This window comes from Ruditapes philippinarum, unplaced genomic scaffold (genome assembly GCF_026571515.1).
Source record: "Ruditapes philippinarum isolate M1 unplaced genomic scaffold, ASM2657151v2 ctg354_1_1_1_1, whole genome shotgun sequence".
Lineage (NCBI taxonomy): Eukaryota > Metazoa > Mollusca > Bivalvia > Venerida > Veneridae > Ruditapes > Ruditapes philippinarum.
The window spans coordinates 257,538-283,140 of record NW_026856866.1 but is presented as its reverse complement, the minus strand read 5'-3'; the positions used below and the strand labels follow the sequence as shown (position 1 = coordinate 283,140).

The 25,603-nt window shown below is 33.9% G+C and overlaps 2 protein-coding genes across 2 annotated transcripts; both read right to left on the bottom strand.

The window, feature by feature from the left end:
- Positions 1–511: 511 nt before the first annotated feature.
- Positions 512–14,222, bottom strand: LOC132747963 (tafazzin-like; the record flags this gene model as incomplete). The annotated part of the gene is made up of 7 exons (XM_060737499.1): positions 13,973–14,222; positions 8,087–8,215; positions 6,995–7,109; positions 6,280–6,380; positions 5,535–5,576; positions 4,147–4,209; positions 512–564 (listed from the first exon to the last, which is right to left on the bottom strand). Coding segments are annotated over exons 1-7 (618 nt in total), but the record flags the coding sequence as incomplete, so codon positions are not given.
- A 6,631-nt stretch (positions 14,223–20,853) lies between these two features.
- LOC132747962 (tubulin alpha-1A chain) lies at positions 20,854–24,086 on the bottom strand. The gene is made up of 3 exons (XM_060737498.1): positions 23,929–24,086; positions 22,669–22,891; positions 20,854–22,222 (listed from the first exon to the last, which is right to left on the bottom strand). Exons 1-3 carry the CDS (start codon positions 23,929–23,931, stop codon positions 21,093–21,095), a joined length of 1,356 nt encoding a protein of 451 aa, XP_060593481.1. The 5' UTR covers positions 23,932–24,086; the 3' UTR covers positions 20,854–21,092.
- Positions 24,087–25,603: the final 1,517 nt, after the last annotated feature.

Sequence of the window (25,603 nt, the reverse complement as noted above, 5' to 3'; positions counted from 1 at the left end):
CACATTCTGAAATAGAGATTGAGTCATATAAGCTGTGTTTAGTTGATTCATATTGTAAGTGTTATCTGTCAGGTCAGTTATACAATGTATGTTATATATCAAAACAAAGATGAGATATTTTCCTTTTTGATAATTAGATAAACTTATTAAACATATTTTTGATCAAATTTAAAGCCTCACAAAGAGTGTCAAGGTTATCTGAGGACTATCAGGCTTTAATGGTGGAGGACAGACTAGGCATTATTTCCGGCAAGAGACACAAAATCGGCCACTCACCTTCCACAAGTCTCCCTAGTTAATTAATGATTTCAATGTAAGAAAGGGTTGGTAACTTTTTTTACGATGATAACTTGGTAGTCTTGTATGATAACAGGTTTTCCATCTATTTTGTCAATGAAATTAGGTGCACATTTAAAACAACTGAACTTAATCAACATATCCTTTACAGTTAGTAAACCATTATCAAAGGAGCAAACTTGACAGAAATAAAATACATGAAGACATGTCTTACTTTTCTTATCTGAGGAATATATGGTGATCTGTTGGGAAGAACGTCATCTAAACCTGTAATTAATAACATTCAATTATTCTTATAACTTTACCAAACTTGTAATTTTTTCAACAATATATAAGATGAATGTGACACTATGCCCATTCAAGTGTAAATGGTGAGTGCACAAGTAAAAGACTTTACATTTTGCCATAATTATGTTCACTTTTATATTTTACTATGCAAAAGTAATCAATAATCCATGTCACCCACAGACATTTCTATAAATATCCTTATGAATGTGTCAGTAATGTTAAATTTTTAAAAAGAATGGAGCAGTAATTTCATTATTATATTTTGTCCTTCACATTTTTATATCAATTATTGGTTAATCACCATTATAACAGTCAATCTTTTGAAATATATTTTTAATCAAACTCAACGGCACAAAATGAGTATTATGTAACTGTAACATTATTCATTGAATAGGTATAATTATATAACCCAATTCAATAAATAGGTGTATTATATGACACAAACTTTCCTGAATATATTTTTTTCAATTAAGTAAGAATGAAATTTATTGGAGAGGGACTGTATTGTGCAGCTTAAAGTATAGAGCCTGATCTGATAATCAGGAAATGATGACTGACCTGGGTATATAAACTGGTGATATAAGCCTACCATTACAACCATCAGGTGATTTGTTGCAAAGAACATCATCACTACCTTTTTCTATTGAGGAGCTCTTGTCCACCCCATCAACATACTTAGATACAGGCAGGCACCATATATCTTACCTCTAGCCTTTTATGACTTTGCAAGATCTCCTCACAGCAAAACAAAAAGTATCGAGTATATGATAAAAGCTTAAATATGATATCATTATTTCGTGGTTCCCTATTCCCCTTTTCTTAAAACACACATCTGGTATACAGACATTTTCTACAAAAATTACAATTTTTCTCAAAAATGCAGTGTGAATAACCATTTAAAATTTAACAACATGTCTGTTTTCCTAGTGACTCATTTTTGCCAATTTATGTGAAACAACATTATTTCAACATCCCAATTGTACTGACATGGACAAACAAGAGGGCCATGATGGCCCTGAGGTCGCTCACCTGTATATAGGTATATAGCCCCCCCCCCCCACACCCATAAGAAGATGTTTCATGCTAAACATCTAAGCTCTAGCTCATTGGGCTTTTTAAAAGAAGATTTTTTAAAGTTTTTACTATACACATATAGTTAAAAACAATGACACCCCTGGGGTGGGGCCAGTTTTGACCCCAGGACTTTTATTTGAACAAACTTTGTTGACACTTACTAGAAGATGTGTCATGCTTAATATCTAAACTCTAGCTATTTGGGTTTATTCAAAGAAGATTTTAAGTTTTTGCTATACACATATAAGGAAAATCAATGACCCCCGGAGCGGGGCCAATTTTGACCCCAGGGCTTTTATTTGAACAAACTTTGTAGACACTCACTAGAAGATGTTTCATGCTTAATATCTAAACTCTAGCTATTTGGGTTTTTTCAAAGAAGATTTTTTAAGTTTCTGCTATACACATATAAGAAAAAACAATGACCCCCTGGGGCGGGGCCAATTTTGACCCCAGGGCTTTTATTTGAACAAACTTGGTAGACACCTATTAGAACATGTTTGATGCTAAATATCTTAGCTCTAGCTCTTTAAGTTCTTTAAAAGAAGATTTTTTAAGTTTTTACTATGTGCATATAGGGAAAATCAATGACCCCCTGGGGCGGGGCAAATTTTGACCCCAAGGCTTTTATTTGAACAAACTTGGTAGACACCCATCAGAAGATGTTTCATGCTAATTATCTAAGCTCTAGCTCATTGGGCTTTTTAAAAGAAGATTTTTTTAAGTTTTTACTATACACATATAGTTAAAAACAATGACACCCCTGGGGCAGGGCCAGTTTTGACCCCAGGGCTTTTATTTGAACAAACTTTGTAGACACTTACTAGAAGATGTTTCATGCTCAATATCTAAACTCTAGGTATTTGGGTTATTTCAAAGAAGATTTTTAAGTTTTTGCTATACACATATAAGGAAAATCAATGACCCCCTGGGGCGGGGCCAATTTTGACCCCAGGTCTTTTATTTGAACAAACTTTGTAGACACTCACTAGAAGATGTTTCATGCTTAATATCTAAACTCTAGCTATTTGGGTTTTTTCAAAGAAGATTTTTTAAGTTTTTGCTATACACATATAAGGAAAATCAATGACCCCCGGGGCGGGGCCAATTTTGACCCCAGGGCTTTTATTTGAACAAACTTGGTAGACACCTATTAGAACATGTTTGATGCTAAATATCTTAGCTCTAGCTCTTTGAGTTCTTTAAAAGAAGATTTTTTAAGTTTTTACTATGTGCATATAGGGAAAATCAATGACCCCCTGGGGCGGGGCCAATTTTGACCCCAAGGCTTTTATTTGAACAAACTTGGTAGACACCCATAAGAAGATGTTTCATGCTAATTATCTAAGCTCTAGCTCATTGGGCTTTTTAAAAGAAGATTTTTTTAAGTTTTTACTATACACATATAGTTAAAAACAATGACACCCCTGGGGCAGGGCCAGTTTTGACCCCAGGGCTTTTATTTGAACAAACTTTGTAGACACTTACTAGAAGATGTTTCATGCTTAATATCTAAACTCTAGGTATTTGGGTTATTTCAAAGAAGATTTTTAAGTTTTTGCTATACACATATAAGGAAAATCAATGACCCCCTGGGGCGGGGCCAATTTTGACCCCAGGTCTTTTATTTGAACAAACTTTGTAGACACTCACTAGAAGATGTTTCATGCTTAATATCTTAACTCTAGCTATTTGGGTTTTTTCAAAGAAGATTTTTTAAGTTTTTGCTATACACATATAAGGAAAATCAATGACCCCCGGGGCGGGGCCAATTTTGACCCCAGGGCTTTTATTTGAACAAACTTGGTAGACACCTATTAGAACATGTTTGATGCTAAATATCTTAGCTCAAGCTCTTTGAGTTCTTTAAAAGAAGATTTTTTAAGTTTTTACTATATGCATAAAGGGAAAATCAATGACCCCCTGGGGCGGGCCAATTTTGACCCCAGGGCTTTTATTTGAACAAACTTGGTAGACAATCATTAGAACATGTTTCATACTAAATATCTTAGCTGTAGCTGTTTGGGTTTTTTAAAAGAAGATTTTTTAAGTTTTTACTATATGCATATAGGGAAAATCAATGACCCCCTGGGGTGGCGCCAATTTTGACCCCAGGGCTTTTATTTGAACAAACTTGGTAGACACTCACTAGAAGATGTTTCATGCCAAATATCTAAGCTCTAGCTCTTAGGGTTTTTTAAAAGAAGATATTTAAAGTTTTTTCTTTTGGTTGCCATGGCAACCAGAGTTCTGCATGGAATTAAATTCTTTGAACAATTTTTAAAGGTGACCACCAAAGGAACATTCCTGTGAAGTTTGGATGAAATTGGCCTAGTGGTTTATGAGGAGATGTCATTTAAAGTAAAAGTTTACGGACGACGGACAGACGACGGACGACGGACGCCGGACGAAAAGCGATCACAAAAGCTCACCCTGTCACTTTGTGACAGGTGAGCTATAAAAGAGGTAACATTACAAACTTCTCACCCATATGATACATAGGTAATACTATTGGAGGCGTGTCACATTCTGCTATGAGTCTACCAACTCCTGAAAGAATGAATCCAAAACATGTCTTATTATTATATCATAAATTAACAAATAATATTTCATAGTTGTGTCATCACTTACTTAAATATTTAAGTTTTCCCACAACATACATTTATTACTTTTTTTTCTTACTTATTTGAAAACCACACAACAATTTTATTACTGTTTTTTTCTTTACTTTAATTCAACCAAAACCCATGCCTACTATATTAGAAAAATTTAGCATGGTTATCACAAAAATACATGTATAGGAAAATTTTTAACAAACTTTTTCAAACATTCATCTATTTAAATGACTATACCCATAAAAATATTGTTGCTTTTTTCCCATAAAATACCATATATGCATAAAAGGTAAAGCTAGCCTAGTTTCGGTAAATTTTCACAATTTACTGGAATTTTCATAATAAAATCCCATCACCAAGTAAAGACACAAATATAATATAATTATGCAGTCAACACTCTAGAGTCTTGCCTGGCTATGTACTGCAGGCATAGAGCTGCACTTCATTGTCTCTAGAATTCAGAGAGTAAAGAGCAGATTGGGGCCTAGTGGTTAAGGTGTCTGCCTCTCAATCCTTGTGTTTGAGCCCAACTAGAATCATGTCCAAGTTTCCTCATCTAGATACCAGTAATGGTTAGTTTTGAAAGTGGTTCAAGCAAACTTTTAACTTTCATCACAACTGAGCTAGAAATAAATAAGTTTAAACACAAAGGAGCTCTAAGAGGTCCAAAACCATAAAAAAAAAAAAATTTGAATTTCATACATAGTCTAACTGGGACATTAAAATAGACAGATATGTAAAATATTTCCAAGAAAATAAACAATTTGTATTTGTGTGCACTTATTAGTCCGATTTGAATGAAAATCCACTTCTCTTCTGTCATTTTTCCTGTTAAAATATTTTTTCTAGAAAAAAAACAGAGTTTTTTCACACAAATTATTTCTCTAGATCTACATCAAAGAACATAAATATAGGAAAAATATTTCCAGTCCTATCAAGTACAAACACCTCAGTGAAGTTCCTTTAAGATAGTCTTACTGCAATGCTTTCCCGCCAAAAGATTTCTATCAATATCATAATCAATCGGTTATTTCCTGAATGTTATTTTTCACAATCTTCTGCATTCAATAATTTTCAACCGTTTATAACCCGAATTTAGTAAGGATGAATGATTGTTTATAATGTAATGCCAAAGATTTTGGAAAAAAAATAATGTTCCAGAAATAACTGATTTGCTACATTAATGGCCAATGTTAAGATTGTTTTTGGCGGGAAAGCATTACAGTTACAAGTAAGACTACCTTAAGAGTAAACTCTTACCCCACTTCAGCCTCATTCTCAGATGTTCTGCATTGACTTTACCTGCAAGATAATGACATATTTATGTAAAATGTCTTCAGACTTATTAACAGGATGTGAAAAAAACACACCAAAAACAAACAAAGTATATATACCATATCACATAGAAATAAAAGAATGTGTTGTCGTGTATCAGAAATAATTATCATATCATTATCTTAATCTCCACGAAAACGCCATCCTTATGAAAAACTATTGTTTCAGCAAAATTTTCTAGGATTGTTTGTTTTGTTTGTTTGTTTCATTTTACGCCTTTTTCCAACAGTATTTCAGTCATATAGGCGGGTAGTTTCCTAACCATCGTTCCTGGAGAGTTACACCAGTACTAGACTACCTTCCTCCGCGCTAAACTACCAAAGCATCTCCCGGGGATAAATTTTCTAGGAATACAGTAGTTTGCACAGAATAACTTGAACTTCATAGTTTGGTTTTCTTTCAACAGAATTTCAGCCCAGTGTCTATCAATAAAAAACCTGACCCCTACACAATGTTACTGATGAAAGGGCTGCTTTATTGAAACTTTGATTGTAAACGCCTTTTTAAATTGGACAGTAATTTTGACATATATAATATAATATTTCAGGACTATATAATTATACCCAGGTAATAGCTTTAATGATTTTCAAATAATATGCAATTTTCGATGAAATACTGGGCCATGTATAAAGAAAACATATACAATGTATAATTTATAATAAATGTATACCTTCAGGAAATACATGTATCCAATCACCCTTGTTAAGTTTTTCCAGACAGAAATTTGTACCTCTCTGGTACACTCCATCTCCCCGTACAACAGGAACGCATCTATAATGTACAAAAAATAAACACATTTTTTATTCCCATCTGTTTGCATAGGATAACGTTTAAAAATCAACATCACTTTTGGCATTGCTATATTTACTTTACAATTTGTCAAAATGAAAAATACACAAATTGTTTTATTGGTGTAAAATACTGTGATGACCCATATAATGACTTTGATATTATGTTATAGGTCAATATTGAGTATACCATTCAACATTGGTCTCTGATAAATGGAAAATCTTGCTTTCAATTAATTTCCTCTATAATTAAAGTGTAATGGCTTGTACAGTGATCAAGACAATTCCCCTCCCAGCTTTTTTACAGAGAGGACAATTCCTCTTCTTTTTTTGACCCATGACATTCAGGGATTATTCCCATCCTGTATTTTGAGAGATGACAATTGTTCCTGGTGAAAAAAAATAGAAAACACAGGAGGAGAATTATCCCTCTTGTCAATATAAATAATGAGAGGGGAATTGTCTGGGAGTGGAATTATCTGGGATTTGTTTGCACAGTACCCTCATAACCTCAGTAACAAAATAATTTGACATTTTATCATCAGAATATTTTACAATTCTTTAAACAGTATGAATACAATAAAAAGAATTACTCACTTGCCAAGAGAAAAAAATAATGATGAAAAGTTATTGGTAAAACAAATATCATGAGCTGTGGGAATCCACCTTAAATACTTTGTGCCTGCAAGTAGATGTTTCCATTTTCTTATACCTGTAACAAAATTAACAATAATTTTGATTTCATACAAGCATTATTTTTCAGTACTGCTATATAAAAATGCTTCTTCCTGGTGTAATTTTACAGTATCAACCACTAAATTCATGTACATAATTACATCATATAAATCGGCATGTACATGTACTAGGAATCATGCATGTACATACTATGATGCAAGTTGGTGATTGGTGCAAGGTAATTTATGATAATGTAAATGTATATTTATGTAGTTTGACCTAGATGTCTTGACCACCACTGAACTAAATGTATTCCTCATCAATAAACTTTCAAATTTATAAATAGGCCTGAGGCCTTAAATATATCATAATAAAAACTGAACTCATGTTTGACTATTGAGGTTAATATAACTTTCAGTCATTAATGGCTGTTGAAATAATATACTGATCTAGCCCTTCTAAAATCTGTCTCAGTATTATAAAATTTAGAACTGTTTCAGGATAATAAATAAAGTAGCCAAGTGTACTTTGTGTGATAGACTGCATGGTTGCTTAGCATGCTAGTACTCTAACCTTTAGCCTGCTTAATATCTTTAATGAACTTGTCCCTAACAATCTTTTATCAATTTTAGAAATATCAAAATGAAACTTTGAAGCTGGTCAGTCTACAGTATAGAGCATGGTCATCCTTCACACGACACAAATGTGTAAACTGACCTGGCTTTATACTGGTGGCAAATTTTCATTTCCAGAAGGGTAAGGCCTAAGAAGAGTACTGTTTCTCTTTCTTTATATTTCTATTTTTCAACTTATTTATATAATCTATCATAGACATTAAAGATTTACACTCATAGGACAAGCACCAGGCTTTCAAATACATTTGTATACAACAATATTGTATATTTTCACTTTTCACTCGTAATACTACTGTATCATTATGTATTTAAATCTTGTATATATAATTTACAAGCATAACACATCAACATTGATAAGAAATTGACAGGAAAAACTTACTCCATATACAAGGATCATCCAGACATGAGTAATGGTTACTAACAGTTACCAGCCCCTTTCTACTCGGCCGTTTTTCTATCAAAGTTATGAACTGTTCTCTGTTGTAAAAGAAGGTTTTGTTTAACAGCTCTGGAAAAGAAGAAGTATCCAAATTATAAATAACATCCCATTGTTATTTAGGTCAATTTGCAAGTTCAATGTTGAAGGAAATAATTTAAAATTTTCATAATTAAAGGTATACATTGTATCTTTGGAATTCTGAAACTTCTTAAATTCGGAAAATTTTAATAACCAAATAATTTTCGAAGTCCCGAAATTTTTCCATCTGTTTTCAATATAATTCAGACTTCTGTAAACTTCTTTTAATTGTGTCTGCTTCATATGTTTTATCTTGTCTGAATATAAAAAACACCTGATTTTGCTACTCTAAGATAATTTTGTAACTTCCAAATTCCTAAACTTTTACAGGGCTTACATTAATGGAAGTTTGGGAGCCATTTACTCCTTAATTTTGGCTTGTGACTTCCAAAATCTAATACTTTTCCTTCTATACCTATATAATGTGACTCCCACTATTAGAGATTTTGCAGTGTCTGACTTCCAAACTTTGGAACTAAGTGGAAGCCCTGCTTTTAGGCTAGTCCCACAGGTGTAGGGATGTGCGGTATTACCGGTATACCGCGGTTTCGTTCAGACGCGGTACGTACCGGTACGACCCCTAGGAATACCGGTTTTTTAATATATATAATTTTACATAATATTTTTGTAAGATTCGGACGTTATTTACCCTGTAATCTGTGTTTCAACTTTCAACCTAAATTAAAGTGGAAAGCCAAGTCTATTTTTAGAGCAGCAGTAAATGCACAGTATAATACTCTAACGAATAATTAGTCGCGGAAAGGTCGGATCGTTTCCCGGTTGTTTTTCATATTTATTATGTAGTGTAAATACATTTCATCCGCCGACATTTTTATAATTTCTATATATCATTCTTCATTTAAATGCATTAAAAGGGGACACCCATGTTAGTGCTCAGTCTAAGGCTAGTAAACATGTTGACGTATTGACGAGTGGCGACAATAACAAAACGTAAAGCATTTAGACATAGCCCAACTTGTAAACAGCTCATACCGTCATGGACGAATTCACCACGGTCAAAAATCCAAAGGGGAAATCGGATATTTGGCGGCATTTTGGGCTCCAAAAGTCTAAAATAACACAGAAATTAATTGATAATACAGCCGTATGTATGAAGTGTGATATGGTCATAAAATGTTCAGGAGGTGGGACGTCCAATTTATCAGCTCACATTCGCCGACATCATCCGTCATTATTGTCGTCTGCTAAATCATTAAAATCAAGTTCAAAAACTACCACCGCTGATGTTCATGTGGACCAGAAACAAAGTGAGACTGTTTCTTTACCTACAATACCAAAGCTATTTGCGTCAAAGTATGCCAGTAGTTCAGATCGATCTAAACTAATAACAAATAAAATTGCAAGATTTTTGGTGAAAGATCTCCGTCCATACAGTATGGTAGAAAGTCCCGAGTTTAAAGACTTGATCAGTTGCCTTGACCCAAGATATACTGTCCCAGGCAGGAAGGTGTTTTCAGAAAGAATCATACCCGAGATGTATGAATCTGCCAAGGAAAATGTGAAACTTAATCTGAAGAATGCAGAACAGGTAATTAATGTGATAGACTGTGACAGATTATAATTTTATAGTCATTTTTTAATATAACAATAATTAATGAAATATTGTAACATAATAGACTTAAAAAGACATAACTTATAAGTTGACATCAGTTTTCCTTAAAATAATGATTTTTGAAAAAAAAGGGTATCATTTATATAAAACTGCAAAAAGAATTCATATTATATCAAAATATGCATATGATTTTCTGTAATACGGTCTCAAATTTAGGGTTGATGACTCGATGGCCATCACAGAATGTCAAGTTGCATTTAATTATAAAATTAACGTCTTTTACATGTTCTTGCAAATTTACTAAATTTAGTAAAGGATAATTTTGAACCCATATAGTCTAACAATTTTTTTTCAGTAAATTTAGTCAGTTGTATGTAAGTTATGCCTCTAACTAAATGTATATGCATTTCAGGTTTCACTGACGACTGATGGATGGACGTCCTGTGCTACTGAATCATATATGACAGTTACATCAAGCCATATCACTGATAGTTGGGAGTTGAAGAACTTTGTGTTGCAGACCAGGGCACTCCCAGAGAGTCATACAGCAGTGCATGTTACAGAAGTATTAAATGCAGCAGTTGAGGAATGGGCTCTACCAACAGGGCATGGTAAGCCGACTCTAGTAACCGATAATGCAAGTAACATGGTGAAAGCTGGAGAGTTGTTTGGTTCACTTCACCTTGGATGTTATGCTCACACATTGAACATAGCTGTGCAGAAATGCTTATCAGTAAAGAGAGCTAGTCACCTGCTTGCCAAGATCCGTCGAATAGTGGCTTTTTTTCACAGAAGCAACATTGCAAATAATATCCTTCAAGTAAAGGCTGAGGCTCTAGGTCTTCTGCAGCATAAATTGATCATTGATGTTAGCACAAGGTGGAACAGTGCATATGATATGGTGTCTAGATTTCTCGAGATGCAGGTGGCTGTGTTTGCGACCCTTAGGTCAAAAGATGTTGGCAAAGTGAGTGATGTCTCCATTTCTGATGAAGAACTGCTTCTAGCAGAGGAGATGATCAAGTTTCTAAAGCCCTTAAAGGATATCACAGTGATGCTCTGCTCAGAAAACAACCCAACAGTCTCTGTAATAATGCCCTTACAACATCAGATTGTAAACTCCATCTTGACAGGCACAGATACTGAATGCCCTGCAGTGACAGAGATGAAGTCCTTGGTTAAGAAAAGTCTTGAACCTAGATACAAAGGAAGTGAGCAAGTTCTCAATATGTGCTCAGCACTTGACCCAAGATTCAAAATGCTTCCTTTTTTGTCAGATGAAGACAAGGCTGGGGTTTTCAATAGACTTACATCAGAAACAGTTACAGTAAATGAAGTGAGTAAGGTTAAAATTGAGCCAGATGAGAACCTCCTAACTGAAATTGATGAGCCAGAATTACCAAGTTTGCCTGAAAATACAGAGAGAGATAGTAAACCAACTGAACAAGAATCCACCCAAGGCCCACCTTCAAAGAAGATCAAAACTGAAACAAAATCAATATCAACAAGCATGAAAAGTGCAAAATCATCAGTATTTGGAGAAATCTTTGGTGATGTCTATATTTGTGCAGTTGAGCCACCCAAGACACCTCTTCTTCTTGCTCAGGCTGAAGTACAGCAGTACAAAGAATGTCCACCAGTTCCCTTGGATGTGAACCCTTTGCAGTGGTGGAAAGATAATGAGCACAAGTTCCCTCTTCTTGCTCGGGTTGTTAAGAAGTACCTGTGCATTCCAGCCACTAGTGTTCCATCTGAACGAGTCTTCTCTACTGCTGGAGATATTCTTTGTGCCCAGAGGTCACGTCTTAAATCAAAACACGTTGACAAGTTGATTTTCCTAAAGAAGAACTTGCTATAAATGTCCCGCATAACCATAGCCGGCCTTCAAATTATTCTAGACAATAGTCATGCAAACCAATGAAACCATGTGCTATTAAAAACTTAAGACAATAGAGGAGTCTTCATGGGAATTGCCATTTTTCTGTTTTAGATTTTGTTGAAAATATTATCAAGACAATAAGGTTATTTTCTTCTTTCTTTTATTTATTATTTTCCAGTCAGGTAGACAGATGTTAGTTGAAAGAAATAAAGATATTAATCTGTTTTTCTAAAATGTATTGTGTTTTATCAAAATGTTTAAACATTCTTATGGCAGTTGGTAGTCTTAGTTTGCATAAGTTAAACATTAAAAAGTGTCTTCATAATACCGTGGTACATACCGCGGTACACAGGTGAAATACCGCGATATACCACGGTACAAAAAAATTGGTGGTACCCATCCCTACACAGGTGTTTAATTTTTAGAAGTTATACTGTATGCATGCATGTATACATAAGTCAGCATCTACAAATTAAAACAATAAGTTATGAATATTCCAATATTTTGTCTTCATTTGCAAAAGAATGCCAGTTTAAGGTGAAAAAACTTATTCACATTTTTTTTGGGTTAGCATTTTCTTGAACTATAGACAGGTAAATGCTTATGCAAAATCAAAATTAATAATGACTCAAGGAGTAGAGTACTTTTAATAGTATCAATGGGTCCAAGAGTCAAAACATTTTCTGTTTATGAATCGCAAGGTTTTGTTGGATATTTGTTAAGAAAGACAACAGTTGTTTATTTTTAAACATCAAAGTAAATTTAATGTACATTGTATAGATCTGCCAAATTTCTTCAACATAGAAATTACTTGGATTATGAGAAAATGCTTGGGGTAAAAAGGAAGGCAATGCAAAAATGTAAAATTAAAGCATTTGATTTAGTAGAAATGAAAAATAAACATATAAGGAAGTATACTATACATAGTAAATTTGAAAATTTTAAGCATTAAAAAAGAATGACGTTTTCACTTTTTGATACTATGTTCAACAAAATCACACAGCTGTACACATTCTCTAGATACTTTGACACACAGATGCAATTAGATACATTAATCTAAGCAGTTTCAGCTTGTCCACTTAACATGAGACCATGATGTAAACTAACAGGGAAGTCTAAATCTCACCAGGTCAACCACCTGACTACTACATTATAGTTTGGACAATGACCACTACACTCCTCCATGTGTATTTACAAAGCCTGGCTGCCAGATAAGACCTTTCTATTCTAATATCCATTCCAGCACTCAATGTAATGAGTGACTTCCTGGATTCTTAACAGTACTGTTACTGTACCCTGCTTGTACAATTGTATCAAGTACTACGTGATTTCCCTTAAACAATTACCTATGCAGCCCCATTATGACTTACTCAATCACCCGAGCAGTCTACTATAACTTACTCTATCTAACCTCTTACTGCTCATATAGCACTTATTTAAGCTTCTCAATGGAAAAAAAACAACAACTGCAGTGTGGAATCCAGTAGTATTTTGGAGTTGGTGTTTTTTTTCCCACATATTCTGGGCTGAAATAGGACTGCATTTATACAAAAACTATATATTTCACAATTGTTCAATTTAAATTCATAATTGTCAAATTACATTTGTGAAAAAAAAAACAACTTAAAAACATAATAAACAGAGACATGTAATAGTATTAAACTATTTAAAGGGACTTTATTTACTAGATGTTAAGTATGATTCAAGGCATTTTACATGATTGAACAGTGAAATTTCAAGTTACGAAGAAATCATAGTTATTTAGATGCAGGTGACGTTTTAATAAGATAAATTTACATATTCTCCCAACATTATATGTGTGGGTGCAGCATCTCGGAGGCTGCTTGTGTTTATCAATGACACGTATCGAAGTGTTAGGCAACATGGAGTAGTTTAGGTGTACTTCGGATATGCGCTTTCGGATAGTCGTTTTTTTCAAAGGGCAATTGACACTTTCTTTTGTTCTTTTTATGGCCCTAACAGGCTGTTATAGCTCAAACAAGCTATATAGCTCAATCGTGAATATTCCCACAGATATACATACACTATTCAACTCCATGATATTCCCCAGTCTGTTGAAGCGTTTCCCCAATTAGAAAAGTATGATAAAGGTCTATATTTAAAAGTAATAATGACATTACTTCATTTATTTTACAATTCAAAGGGCTCAGAACCTGGAAAAACTACTATGTAAGTGAATTTGTCTTAAAATTTAACCTGTTGACGTCTAAAATTCTCCCGTATCCGACAACAATGACACTAAAAAAAATGATAAGAGTTAAATTATATGTCTTACCCATCCACAACTTGCTCAAACAGGAAACGATGATAGTTACTATATAAGCGAAAAATATCCATAATAAGGGTGTCTTATTGTTTGGTGGATGAAACCACCTCACGTCGACATTCATGCTTCTTTTTTGACAAGCTGTCTGCAATCTATGTCGCTTGCAACAAATAAAATAAAATAATCATTGCTAAAACTCGTTCTGCACGGAATCGGTATTTTGTACGTATCCCTAAGCCTGTTTTTTAAAAACTGATTTTAAATCTTCATAAAATAAGACATTAGCTCTAGATTAAAAATAGAAGAAAAAAAAATGAATTTGCTCACTTTTTATTAATAACTTACGTATAAATTCCTAGTTAAAACAAATAACTAATGGATTATAATGTTTGCCTCCCTTTGCAAGATAGGGACTACCCCCATCGACGTGTTTTTTCTCAATCTCAAAAGTTAGTATCGTGTTGTAAATTATTGTTAAAAAAGAAGAAATTATATTTTTACATTCTGTGAGAATCTTTGCATCGATATTATCAGGGATCAAAGCTTTTGACAGAATGTATGCAGTTATTTGAACCCACACATATGGATGCTGCACCCACACATATAATGTTGGGAGAATATGTAAATTTATCTTATTAAAACGTCACCTGCATCTAAATAACTATGATTTCTACCTGACCATTTTGAGGTACTGTAAATCACCTTTGATTAATTTGTGGATATATAGGCATTTACACCTTTGTCTGTTTTATTTTATTTGTTGTTTTTTTAGCTCACCTTGCACAAAGTGCAGGTGAGCTTTTAGGATGGCCAACCAAATGGCGTCCGTCGTCTGTCGTCCGTCCACATTTTAAATATTCTAAGGACATCTTCTATGATACCGCAAGGCCAATGTTAATGAAACTTGGCAGGAATACTCTTTGTATGAAGCTCTATCAAGATTGTTCAAAGAATTCCATTTCATGCAGAACTCTGGTTGCCATGGCAACCGAAAGAAAAATCTTTAAATATCTTCTTTTAAAGAACCGTAAGAGCTAGAGCTTAGATATTTGGCATGAAACATCTTCTAATGTGTGTCTATCAAGTTTGTTCAAATAAAAGCCCTAGGGTCAAAATTGGCCCGGCCCGAGGGGGTCATTGATTTTCCCTATATGCATATAGTAAAAACTTAAAAAATCTTCTTTTAAAGAACCCAAAGAGCTAGAGCTAAGATATTTGGCATGAAACATCTTCTAGTGAGTGTCTACCAAGTTTGTTCAAATAAAAGCCCTGGGGTCAAAATTGGCCCCGGCCCGGGGGGTCATTGATTTTCCCTATATGCATATAGTAAAAACTTAAAAAATCTTCTTTTAAAGAACTGTAAAAGCTAGAGCTTAGATATTTGGCATGAAACATCTTCTAGTGAATGTCTACCAAGTTTGTTCAAATAAAAGCCCTGCGGTCAAAATTGGCCCTGCTCCAGGGGGTCATTGATTTTCCCTATTTGCATATAGTAAAAACTTAAAAAATCTTCTTTTAAAGAACCAAAAGAGCTAGAGCTAAGATATTTAGCATGAAACATCTTCTAATGAGTGTCTACCAATTTTATTCAAATAAAAGCCCTGAGGTCAAAATTGGCCCTGCCCCAGGGGGTCATAGATTTTCCCTATATGCATATAGTAAAAACTTAAAAAATCTTCTTTTAAAGAACCCAAAGAGCTAGAGCTTAGATATTTGACATGAAATATCTTCTAGTGAGTGTCTACCAAGTTTGTTCAAATAAAAACCCTGGGGTCAAAATTGGCCCCGCCCCGGGGGGTTATTGATTTTCCCTATATACATATAGTAAAAACTTAAAAAATCTTCTTTTAAAGAACTGTAAGAGCTAGAGCTTAGATATTTGACATGAAACATCTTCTAGTGAATGTCTACCAAGTTTCTTCAAATAAAAGCCCTGGGGTCAAAATTGGCCCCGTCCCAGGGGGTCATAGATTTTCCCTATATGCATATAGTAAAAACTTAAAAAATCTTCTTTTAAAGAACCCAAAGAGCTAGAGCTAAGATATTTAGCATGAAACATCTTCTAATGAGTGTCTACCAAGTTTGTTCAAATAAAAGCCCTGGGGTCAAAATTGGCCCTGCCCCAGGGGGTCATTGATTTTCCCTATATGCATATAGTAAAAACTAAAAAAATCTTCTTTTAAAGAACTCAAAGAGCTAGAGCTAAGATATTAAGCATGAAACATGTTCTAATAGGTGTCTACCAAGTATGTTCAAATAAAAGCCCTGGGGTCAAAACTGACCCGCCCCGGGGGTCATTGATTTTCCTTATATGTGTATAGCAAAAACTTAAAAATCTTCTTTGAAAAAAACCCAAATAGCTTGAGTTTAGATATTATACATGAAACATTTTTAAGTAAATATCTACAAAGTTTGTTCAAATAAAAGAACGGGGGTCAAAACTGGCCCTGCCCCAGGGGTGTCATTGTTTTTTACTATATGTGTATAGTAAAAAGTTAAAAAATCTTCTTTTAAAAAACCCAATGAGCTAGAACTTAGATGTTTAGCATGATACATCTTCTTATGGGTGTCTACCAAGTCTGTTCAAATAAAAGCCCTTGGGTAAAAATTGGCCCGGGGGGGGGGGCTATATACAGGTGAGCGACCTCAGGGCCATCATGGCCCTCTTGTTTAAAATGATGTGAATGCGTTTTTAAATTGGTTGCTTTCAATTTTTGCTTTAACAGCAGTCATATTTATAAGTATCCATTCAGTTGTCATGCAGTGCGGATATAATTGAGCTTTCATATTATAATGTTACTCGGTCAAAAACACAAAATGTATAATACACGGACGCTGATGCATGATCTTAAATATACTTATACAAAAAGAATGGTGGAAAAATAATGGCAGGGCCGATTTAAGCACGAAAAAGGTATGTAACTGCATTTTCAAAGATGTGTAAAGTAGTTAGAGTTAATGTTTTAAATCAAAATATTGTTTCTGAACTTATTTACATGTATATAGAAAATGGTTACTAGCAAATGAAGCAAGAGTATAGTTTGTGGGGTCAATCAGAATCTTATTACAAAAAACGCGTTATTTTTTAAGGTAACTACGTACAGTTTACTCGGTGCAGAAACGTTTGATGATATATTGTAAGAACTCGTTGTTCAACCATTTGGCTTCTTTTGTGTTCAGTTGATGATACTACATTGTATTATAATATTGTAGTTTAGTGTTATACATATCTACAAAAAAGAGCAATAAATCATTTTTAAATCAATCAAATTTCTTCTTAGAACATCCCAGTATTGCCACACTGTCTCTAGTTTTCATGCACAGTGTATTATTTAATATTGGTTGCAGAAAGAAAAACGCATGAAATATTCAAATCGAATGTTTCAATAGACTCAAAATATTACACAGACACTATTTTATACAACAGCTGTTAAAGCATCATTTGAAAAGATGATATACTAGTCTTCCTTAACTGAATATCATTTCTCTCAAGTGCTTCCGTATCACACAATGCAGATGTTTCTTCTCTCACAAACTATACAAAATTATGAAAATATAATATGAAATAAATTTGATTTCTCTTTGAAAGGTATACATATAAGGAAGATATGTTTGTTTTTTATTGTGTAATTCTATTTTATTTAGAGAGGATATTCAAGTTTTTTCTATAAATACAGGATATTCAAGTTTTTTCTATAAATACGGGATTTATTTTCATTGAGTGTTATGAAATATGATAATTTTCATACCACGAGATGAAAATAAATGCCATATTTATAGAAAAAAACTTGAATTTTCTTTTTATTATATACTTTCTCTTTTTTTGACCTTACGATTTTAAAGAATTCCCCTTTAATTTTGTGTATTGGCTGAATTTAGGAGAAAGTTGTCCGGCAAGACACCAGTGAAAATACGGAAAATATGTTTCACTGCAGTGAAAAATAAATTTTTACAGTGGAAGTACGGAAAATGAAAATACGCATTTTATTGCATCAATATTTCTCGAGATTTCATTTATAAGTATATAATTAATTAATTAATTTATTTATTTTGTTGATTTACGTCGCACCAACACAGTAAAGGTCATAGCCTGGGTTCCAGTCTGTCGATTTTTGTGTGCTTCTGTTCGGCAAATAGACATTATTGATATTATCAAAACAGGATCGAGCATGAAATAGCGCGTATGTTATGAATAAGCAAAAAACATCAACGCCTGAATCCAAGGCTATATAGGTCATATTGCAACTTTCAAGCTTTACTGGCGAGGAAAGTCCTCGGGTGCCCCTTCGTGCATTTCAGGCACGAACAGGAACCTATATAAGTAGAACCACCAACGTTCCGTAAGCAAGCACTGCTGGATAGCTTCCTCATATGACGGAATCCAAAGTCCTTGGCGCGATTCGAACCTACAGCGGTAAGTGGCGAATGGTTAGAAGTCAAAAGACCCTATTCACACGGCCGCGGTTATTCTAAAATGTTATTGAATTCATGAGAAATTTTGATATGTTGCATTCTGTTCATTTGACCGTCAATAATGGTGAAAATATGGTAAAAGTAATCTGTATACAAACATTACTTTCCAACACCCAATTACTACATATATTCTATAGATCTGTAGATACATTACCCTTATCTAATTTGTTCCACAAACGGAATGACTTTTTTCTTCAGAGCAATTTTACCTACGGTTAGATGAATTTAGTGAAATATATAAAGAAATAATGTCATCAAATTTGATTGATAAAACATATGTACAGTATGGCATTTTCAATGAGTGTGCTTGTCTGAATTCTGCGTCGGAGAAGGTTGTCATGTTTAGATTTTTCTCGCAATTTTCCAAAATATGTTGCTTTTTTCATGATTATTTACTATCAACTTTAAAAGTTGTATTCATCCAGATGGGCCAAATTATTTCAATAAAACCAAACTTGAGAACAAGATTTGTAGGAAAATAAAAAGATGTAATATCTTAGTACATTTGTAATAATTTACATATTATGCGCAATTAATGGTTGATTTTGCAGTTTTTATCACCATTTTTATACTGCATGAAAAACACAGTAACGTCTATTTTGCATATTTTGTAAGTTGCGTGAATTGAAAGTGACGTACGTTTGCAATGTGCAAATTACATTATTTTTTCACTTCGCAATATTTTTTGAAATACATTTTCTAAATTTTCAAGACAATTAGCTTTAATCTGGAGGCATGCTGTTTTAAAGGCCCATTATGTCCCAGACACGCCAAGGTTTTTATTTCTCTAACACTTTCTATCTTAACTTTACGTTTGTTGGTTCCAAAAAAAAAAAGACTCTTTGGCAAATTAGCATAATCATCTTTTTGTTCTTTTGCTTTTTAGCAATTAGTACAATTATAGTGACTAAGTATTTTGTATGGAAGTCAAAATACTACGTTGTTTACATTTTGCTACTTTTATGACAAATACAATGTAGTTAAAAAATAGCGATTTTTTGCAGGTAGAAACATCTAACACGCTCATAATTAAAATGTTATAAAACTCATGTTTGCTTTGTCTGCAGAAGTAAAATTTATTAATGTTTGATAGAGGTTTTTCTTTTCGAACATCTCATATAATGATCGACAGTAAGGCGTCTTCCCACCAGAGAAGGTCCTTTAAATAGAGCGCATATAATATTATAAGAACGGCAAACTTACAATTTGTTTGCCCGTTATTATCGTCTTGTCTCATTTGTCTGTATATTCTTTATTTAGATTGTTATTTTTAAGTATCTAGACATAAACATGATTCGTTTTGCATCTTATTGACATTTGCGAAAAAAAAATCAAATCATGAGGCTCATTAAAGTTTTCAGAAGTCGCAAATTATTTCTCGGTGTTACCTCCCTTGATCCATAATTTTACAATATCCGACTTGCATTGCGTAGCTTTTAGCAAAATATACTGTAAAAGCCATGGTGTTCTTTTTATATTTGTTACAGTTATACATGTATATGAATCTGAGAAAATGGTTGAATTTTATTAACGCGAGAAATATTGTAAAACTTAGTTTTATCCGAGAATTGCAATTCTCACTTGGATTTAGTTAAAAAATCACTACAGAAATTGACGAAATAGAATCAAATATCCATTTTGTACGATGAGGGGAATGACTGAATTACGAACATTTTAGATTAAATGTACTTTACTTAACTAATGGTGTAAATTCCAAAGACAATTTATTAGCTTGTTCATAACTCTCAATAAGTGCACGTGCACGCGAGTAAATTGGATGCCATTTTAGAGAAATCAGTGATTCTGTGCTATTATATTTGCATAACAAGGATCAAAAAGCACGTCAGAATAGCGCACAGCTTGTAAAACCGTAGTATATTCCTTAAATTGTTCCATGTTCCAAACCGTCTTCAAATTAAACATATAAAAATATACCTTTAATACTGAAACAATAATCATCTTTAATTTCGCGTCGTCAAGTCTGAGAGAACTGTTCAGGTAGAACCTCTTTAATAACTCGACAAGTACAAAGTTCTTTCAAATATTGGTCTTATGTTGTGTGGCCATATACATGTAGTACATTTGTACATTTTTGCATGAATTTTATGTGTAAATCGCACGTTATAGCATAAAATGCATGCTTTTTATCATACACATCATGATCAATGTATTTTTCAACTTTTCCTTTCAAATTTTACCCCATATACTAGTATGCTTTCTTTTCTTTACAGAGCTTAACTACACCTGAATACTGCTAACGTCGGTGCAAGGGGGATGTGACATTGATATTAATAAACTCGATACAATGCAAGTGATCTTCTGTTTTTTTTTGCTTCTTCATCTTCACGCCTTTATCAGACAGGGGTTATAAAGTATATTATAAAATAAATAAAATTAAGCAAAATATGAAAACAAAGTCGGTTTTATAATTTTTATTTTCAAGACATTTTTAACCCTTTTCTGATCTTACACAATAGCTTCATATCAACGATAAAAAAATGATCTAAAATTTCTGTTTTAAAACTTTAAACAGTTAAGATGGTATCACTTTTTGTATCAAATTAAGAACTGAATTTATGGTTTCATAAACGATCTTCTGTTTACTTTTGATTTCTTTCAATACAGTACTTAAAATGTCATTATTTTTTTTAATCGTTTAATATTCCTCGCCTTCTTCCTCTCCCTCACCCTCGACGGAGTCGACTCCGACCTCTTCATAATCCTTCTCGAGGGCAGCCAAATCTTCACGGGCCTCTGAGAATTCTCCCTCTTCCATACCCTCTCCGACGTACCAGTGGACGAAAGCTCTCTTGGCGTACATCAAGTCGAACTTGTGATCAAGACGAGCCCAGGCCTCGGCGATGGCAGTGGTGTTGCTCAACATGCACACGGCACGCTGTACCTTGGCGAGATCACCACCTGGTACAACAGTTGGTGGCTGGTAGTTGATACCGACCTTGAAACCAGTTGGACACCAGTCGACGAACTGGATGGTTCTCTTGGTCTTGATTGTTGCAATGGCGGCGTTGACATCCTTGGGGACAACATCACCACGGTACAACATGCAGCAGGCCATGTACTTGCCGTGACGTGGGTCACATTTCACCATCTGGTTGGCTGGCTCAAAGCAAGCGTTGGTGATCTCGGCAACGGAGAGCTGCTCGTGGTAGGCCTTCTCGGCGGAGATGACTGGGGCGTAGGTGGCGAGAGGGAAATGGATACGTGGGTATGGTACCAAGTTGGTCTGGAACTCAGTCAAGTCGACGTTTAGGGCACCATCGAATCGGAGGGAGGCAGTGATGGAGGAGACAATCTGACCGATCAATCTGTTCAAGTTGGTGTATGTTGGTCTTTCGATGTCCAAGTTACGTCTGCAGATATCGTAGATAGCCTCGTTGTCGACCATGAAGGCGCAGTCGGAGTGCTCAAGGGTGGTGTGGGTGGTAAGGATGGAGTTGTATGGCTCAACGACGGCGGTTGCGACCTGTGGAGCTGGGTAGATGGCGAATTCCAGCTTGGATTTCTTTCCGTAGTCGACGGAGAGACGTTCCATGAGGAGGGAGGTGAATCCGGATCCGGTACCGCCACCGAAGGAGTGGAAGATGAGGAATCCCTGGAGACCGGTACACTGGTCAGCCAACTTACGGATTCTGTCGAGGACAAGGTCGACGATTTCCTTACCAATGGTGTAGTGACCACGGGCGTAGTTGTTGGCGGCATCTTCCTTTCCGGTGATGAGTTGCTCGGGGTGGAACAACTGGCGGTATGTACCAGTTCGGACCTCATCTGAAAAATAGAATAAACAAATACTTAGTACTTTATATTCGTTGTTTAAGTTATGGTTTCACAAACTAGCCATATCGATTTTTGTCAAAACATAGACATAATGCATTCTTTGCAGACTATAATTCTCAGAAATGGGGAGAAACTGTTCAGACAGAATTAATGCAGATCGGTAGATCTGTATTCATAAATAATGATAAAGTCATTCATATTCCTCCGAAATCGATATAACGTTCTGACTAAACAAATGTTTCAAAATGGCAGTATAAAAGATAAATTATTTAGTGGTTTTAGGTTTGAAACCGAATACTCTTCATTAGAAAGCTAAAAGTCAATAATCTTATCTTTCATAGAAAAATTAAAACAGTGTCTTAATTAGAAGCTTTAATACTGCATAACAACGCCAAAATAAAGACCTATAAATAGAAAATCAATCAAATTCAACTTACCGACTACGGTTGGCTCCAAGTCGACGAAGACGGCTCTTGGCACGTGCTTGCCAGCTCCGGTCTCACTGAAGAAGGTGTTGAAAGAATCATCACCACCTCCAATGGTCTTGTCACTTGGCATCTGACCATCAGGCTGGATACCGTGCTCGAGACAGTACAACTCCCAGCAGGCATTACCGATCTGGACTCCGGCCTGTCCGACGTGGATAGAGATACATTCACGCTGAAAGGAGATTGAAAAACAATCATCAGTACATTATCAAAATTACAAAACGTATACGGCAGTTTTAATCATGGCCGTTATTGTCATATATATACTATTTTTTATGAAATACATATCTTTCAGTACAATTAAAGATATACTTTGCTCATCTTTGGGTAAAGTATTTTTTATCTTAGAAATGTATTGAAATCCATGAAATTCTTACTGAAAATGTTTAATTTGAATAAATAATGAATAAACTATATATGGGAAGCTGCATTCCCTATTTGGAGTCAAGTAAAGTTGGTATTTTCTTTTTAAAAAAGTGCCAGTTTTTTTTTATGACACCATATGTTCATATTGTGACCACCTATATATAGTGTGTAGAGTTCAAAACATAACATATCTACTTTAAATAAAGTCGAAACATGTTTATTTTATACATACAAAGAGACTGTGTAGCAATCATTAATAATTTTAAAAATCAAATTTGAGCATAGTATATCTATATATATAGTAAAACACTATAAACGACTTATTTTTAAATGTTTTATGTGTTTATCTGTAGCCATTGGGGATAGGCCACGCGCTCATTCATTGGTAGGTCATTTGCGCCATGAAGTACAGATATATTTAAAAAACGTCATAAATTAATACATTTTAGCAACTGAAAATCCTTAATAATTGGGTAAATGTGTATAAATGATTATCCTATAATGTTGTGTTTCATGAAAACCTTTTGATTTTTTTAAAAAAAAATCCATAAATCAAATAACAGCATGTCTTAACTTGTCCTAGCTTAAAGTTAAACCCTTGACTTTGTACATATTGCCGACCAGTCAATAAAAAATACGGGTTTAATTATACTCAAAAACTTTAACCAAAAATTCAATTTTAAATTATTTTCAATCTAACTTAAGTTAAAGGAGGAAATTTTACGAACGTTTAAAACGTTTCTTATATTTGCTATTTTTAACTCGTTATGCAAAAATTTATCTTATATTATTATTAAATAGATGATTAAAAAACGAAAAATAAAACATAGAAAATCCACCTACCATGATTGGTGTCTTGTTGGTTGCTTGTAAAAAAGCTAAGAAACCGTACACTCACAAAAGACTTGATGTGTCAAGGTGAGAACTACAGAAGATACCCACGACGCCGATTTCTGCTGTATATATAGCCATATCTGTTTATCTGTTGCATAGCAATTTAAAATCAATAAATTCCATTGGACAAGATCGATCACGTGACCGAGATTTCTTCAATGTCACGGATAGCGATTGGTCAAGTTTGAAACGGATTTAACCGCTAGAAGTTTTATCTGTATACATCAAACTGACATGCCAGTGCAAATCGATTTTAACTGTTTATTTTGGTTTTAAGGCAAAGCTGAAAAAATGTTTGGGTGTGATGAGAAAACCTCGATTTCTGGAATGACAGAAACACAATATTATTTAATAAAAAAAAAAAAAAAAAAAAAAAAAACAACAAACAAAAACAAAAACAAAAACAAAAAACAACACCAATTTCCAATATTACGAATGTAAACATATCTTACTGCTTCGAAATAGATCATGAAAATTGGACACAGACATAATTTATATAAATCAAAAACCAGAATACAAGTCTTTCACAATTTAACAATAATTTCTATTTGTTTATATTTTAACTTTAATGAAATTAAAATTGTCTAGAAAGGGCAGGGGATGGGGGTTTATTTCACTTGCTGTCCTTATTTTTTTAACGACTGCGTCGCTTAATGCCACAATCATGCTTTATATATATAGTTAAATGGACATAAAATTGTTATAGGTGTACAGAGAAACTAAACTGAGACGGAATTGTTCAGAACAAAAAAATAAAAAAATAAATAAGTGCTAAAAATAAAAAAAAATAGAAGAAAAAAATCAGGTTTGTCAGGAAAAGTAGATATCTACATGTATATGTCCCTGGTTCTTTTATTAAAGAAATGGCATGTATAGTGACAAGACATCATTGAAAGTTTTTATAAATTCGCGTGACCATAAAGTTAGTTATTAAGACCACTTTTGACCGAACAGTGTATAAGAAACACATATTATTTTTCGCCCTATATTTTCAACTTGTTTTGGATACATTATCTGTTCACCGTACTAAAACTGGAAATCTATTGTATTTGCGTTCTATGAAGTTAACACACTTTAAACTTTTATAACATGTTTGGCCACGTGGTTATAGTAAATGCTATATAACTGATTTATTTACAATGTATTACATTTAATCCCGCCAATTAAGATAGGGTTTGTACTTTGTTGTAAAAAGCTCAATAATCTTCTTATCAGTGTTTCACAAATACTATAGTAAAGATTGTTACACCGTTATCAAAAAAAATCCAAGTTTTTACCCGTTTATAAATAATTTAATACCGGATTAACATTGATTTTAAATAACCCACACCCTAAATATATTTGCGTGTACTAAACATACACACACCAAAAATACCAGCATAACAAAAGCATTTTTCATTATTTGTATTATTTGTACTATAAGAGCGCTTAACCCATAATCTAGCTGTTATATTTCTAAAATTGACTTGTTCATCTTTCAAACTGACACATTTTAACGGAAAATGTTCGTGTAATTGTCAAAATGCTGCGGACGGTCTGGCACAAAGATAACATTCGGCATGTAACTGGGTAATGAATATATATTCGTTACTTGAAAAAGTAGCATGTTTGGCAAGGATTAAGA

Bases quoted from the DNA above. Each gene is read 5' to 3' on its own strand.
- LOC132747962 (XM_060737498.1), bottom strand. The intron at 22,223-22,668 runs GTAAGTTGAATT...TCTATTTTTCAG, and splicing joins CTTGGAGCCAACCGTAGTCG to ATGAGGTCCGAACTGGTACA.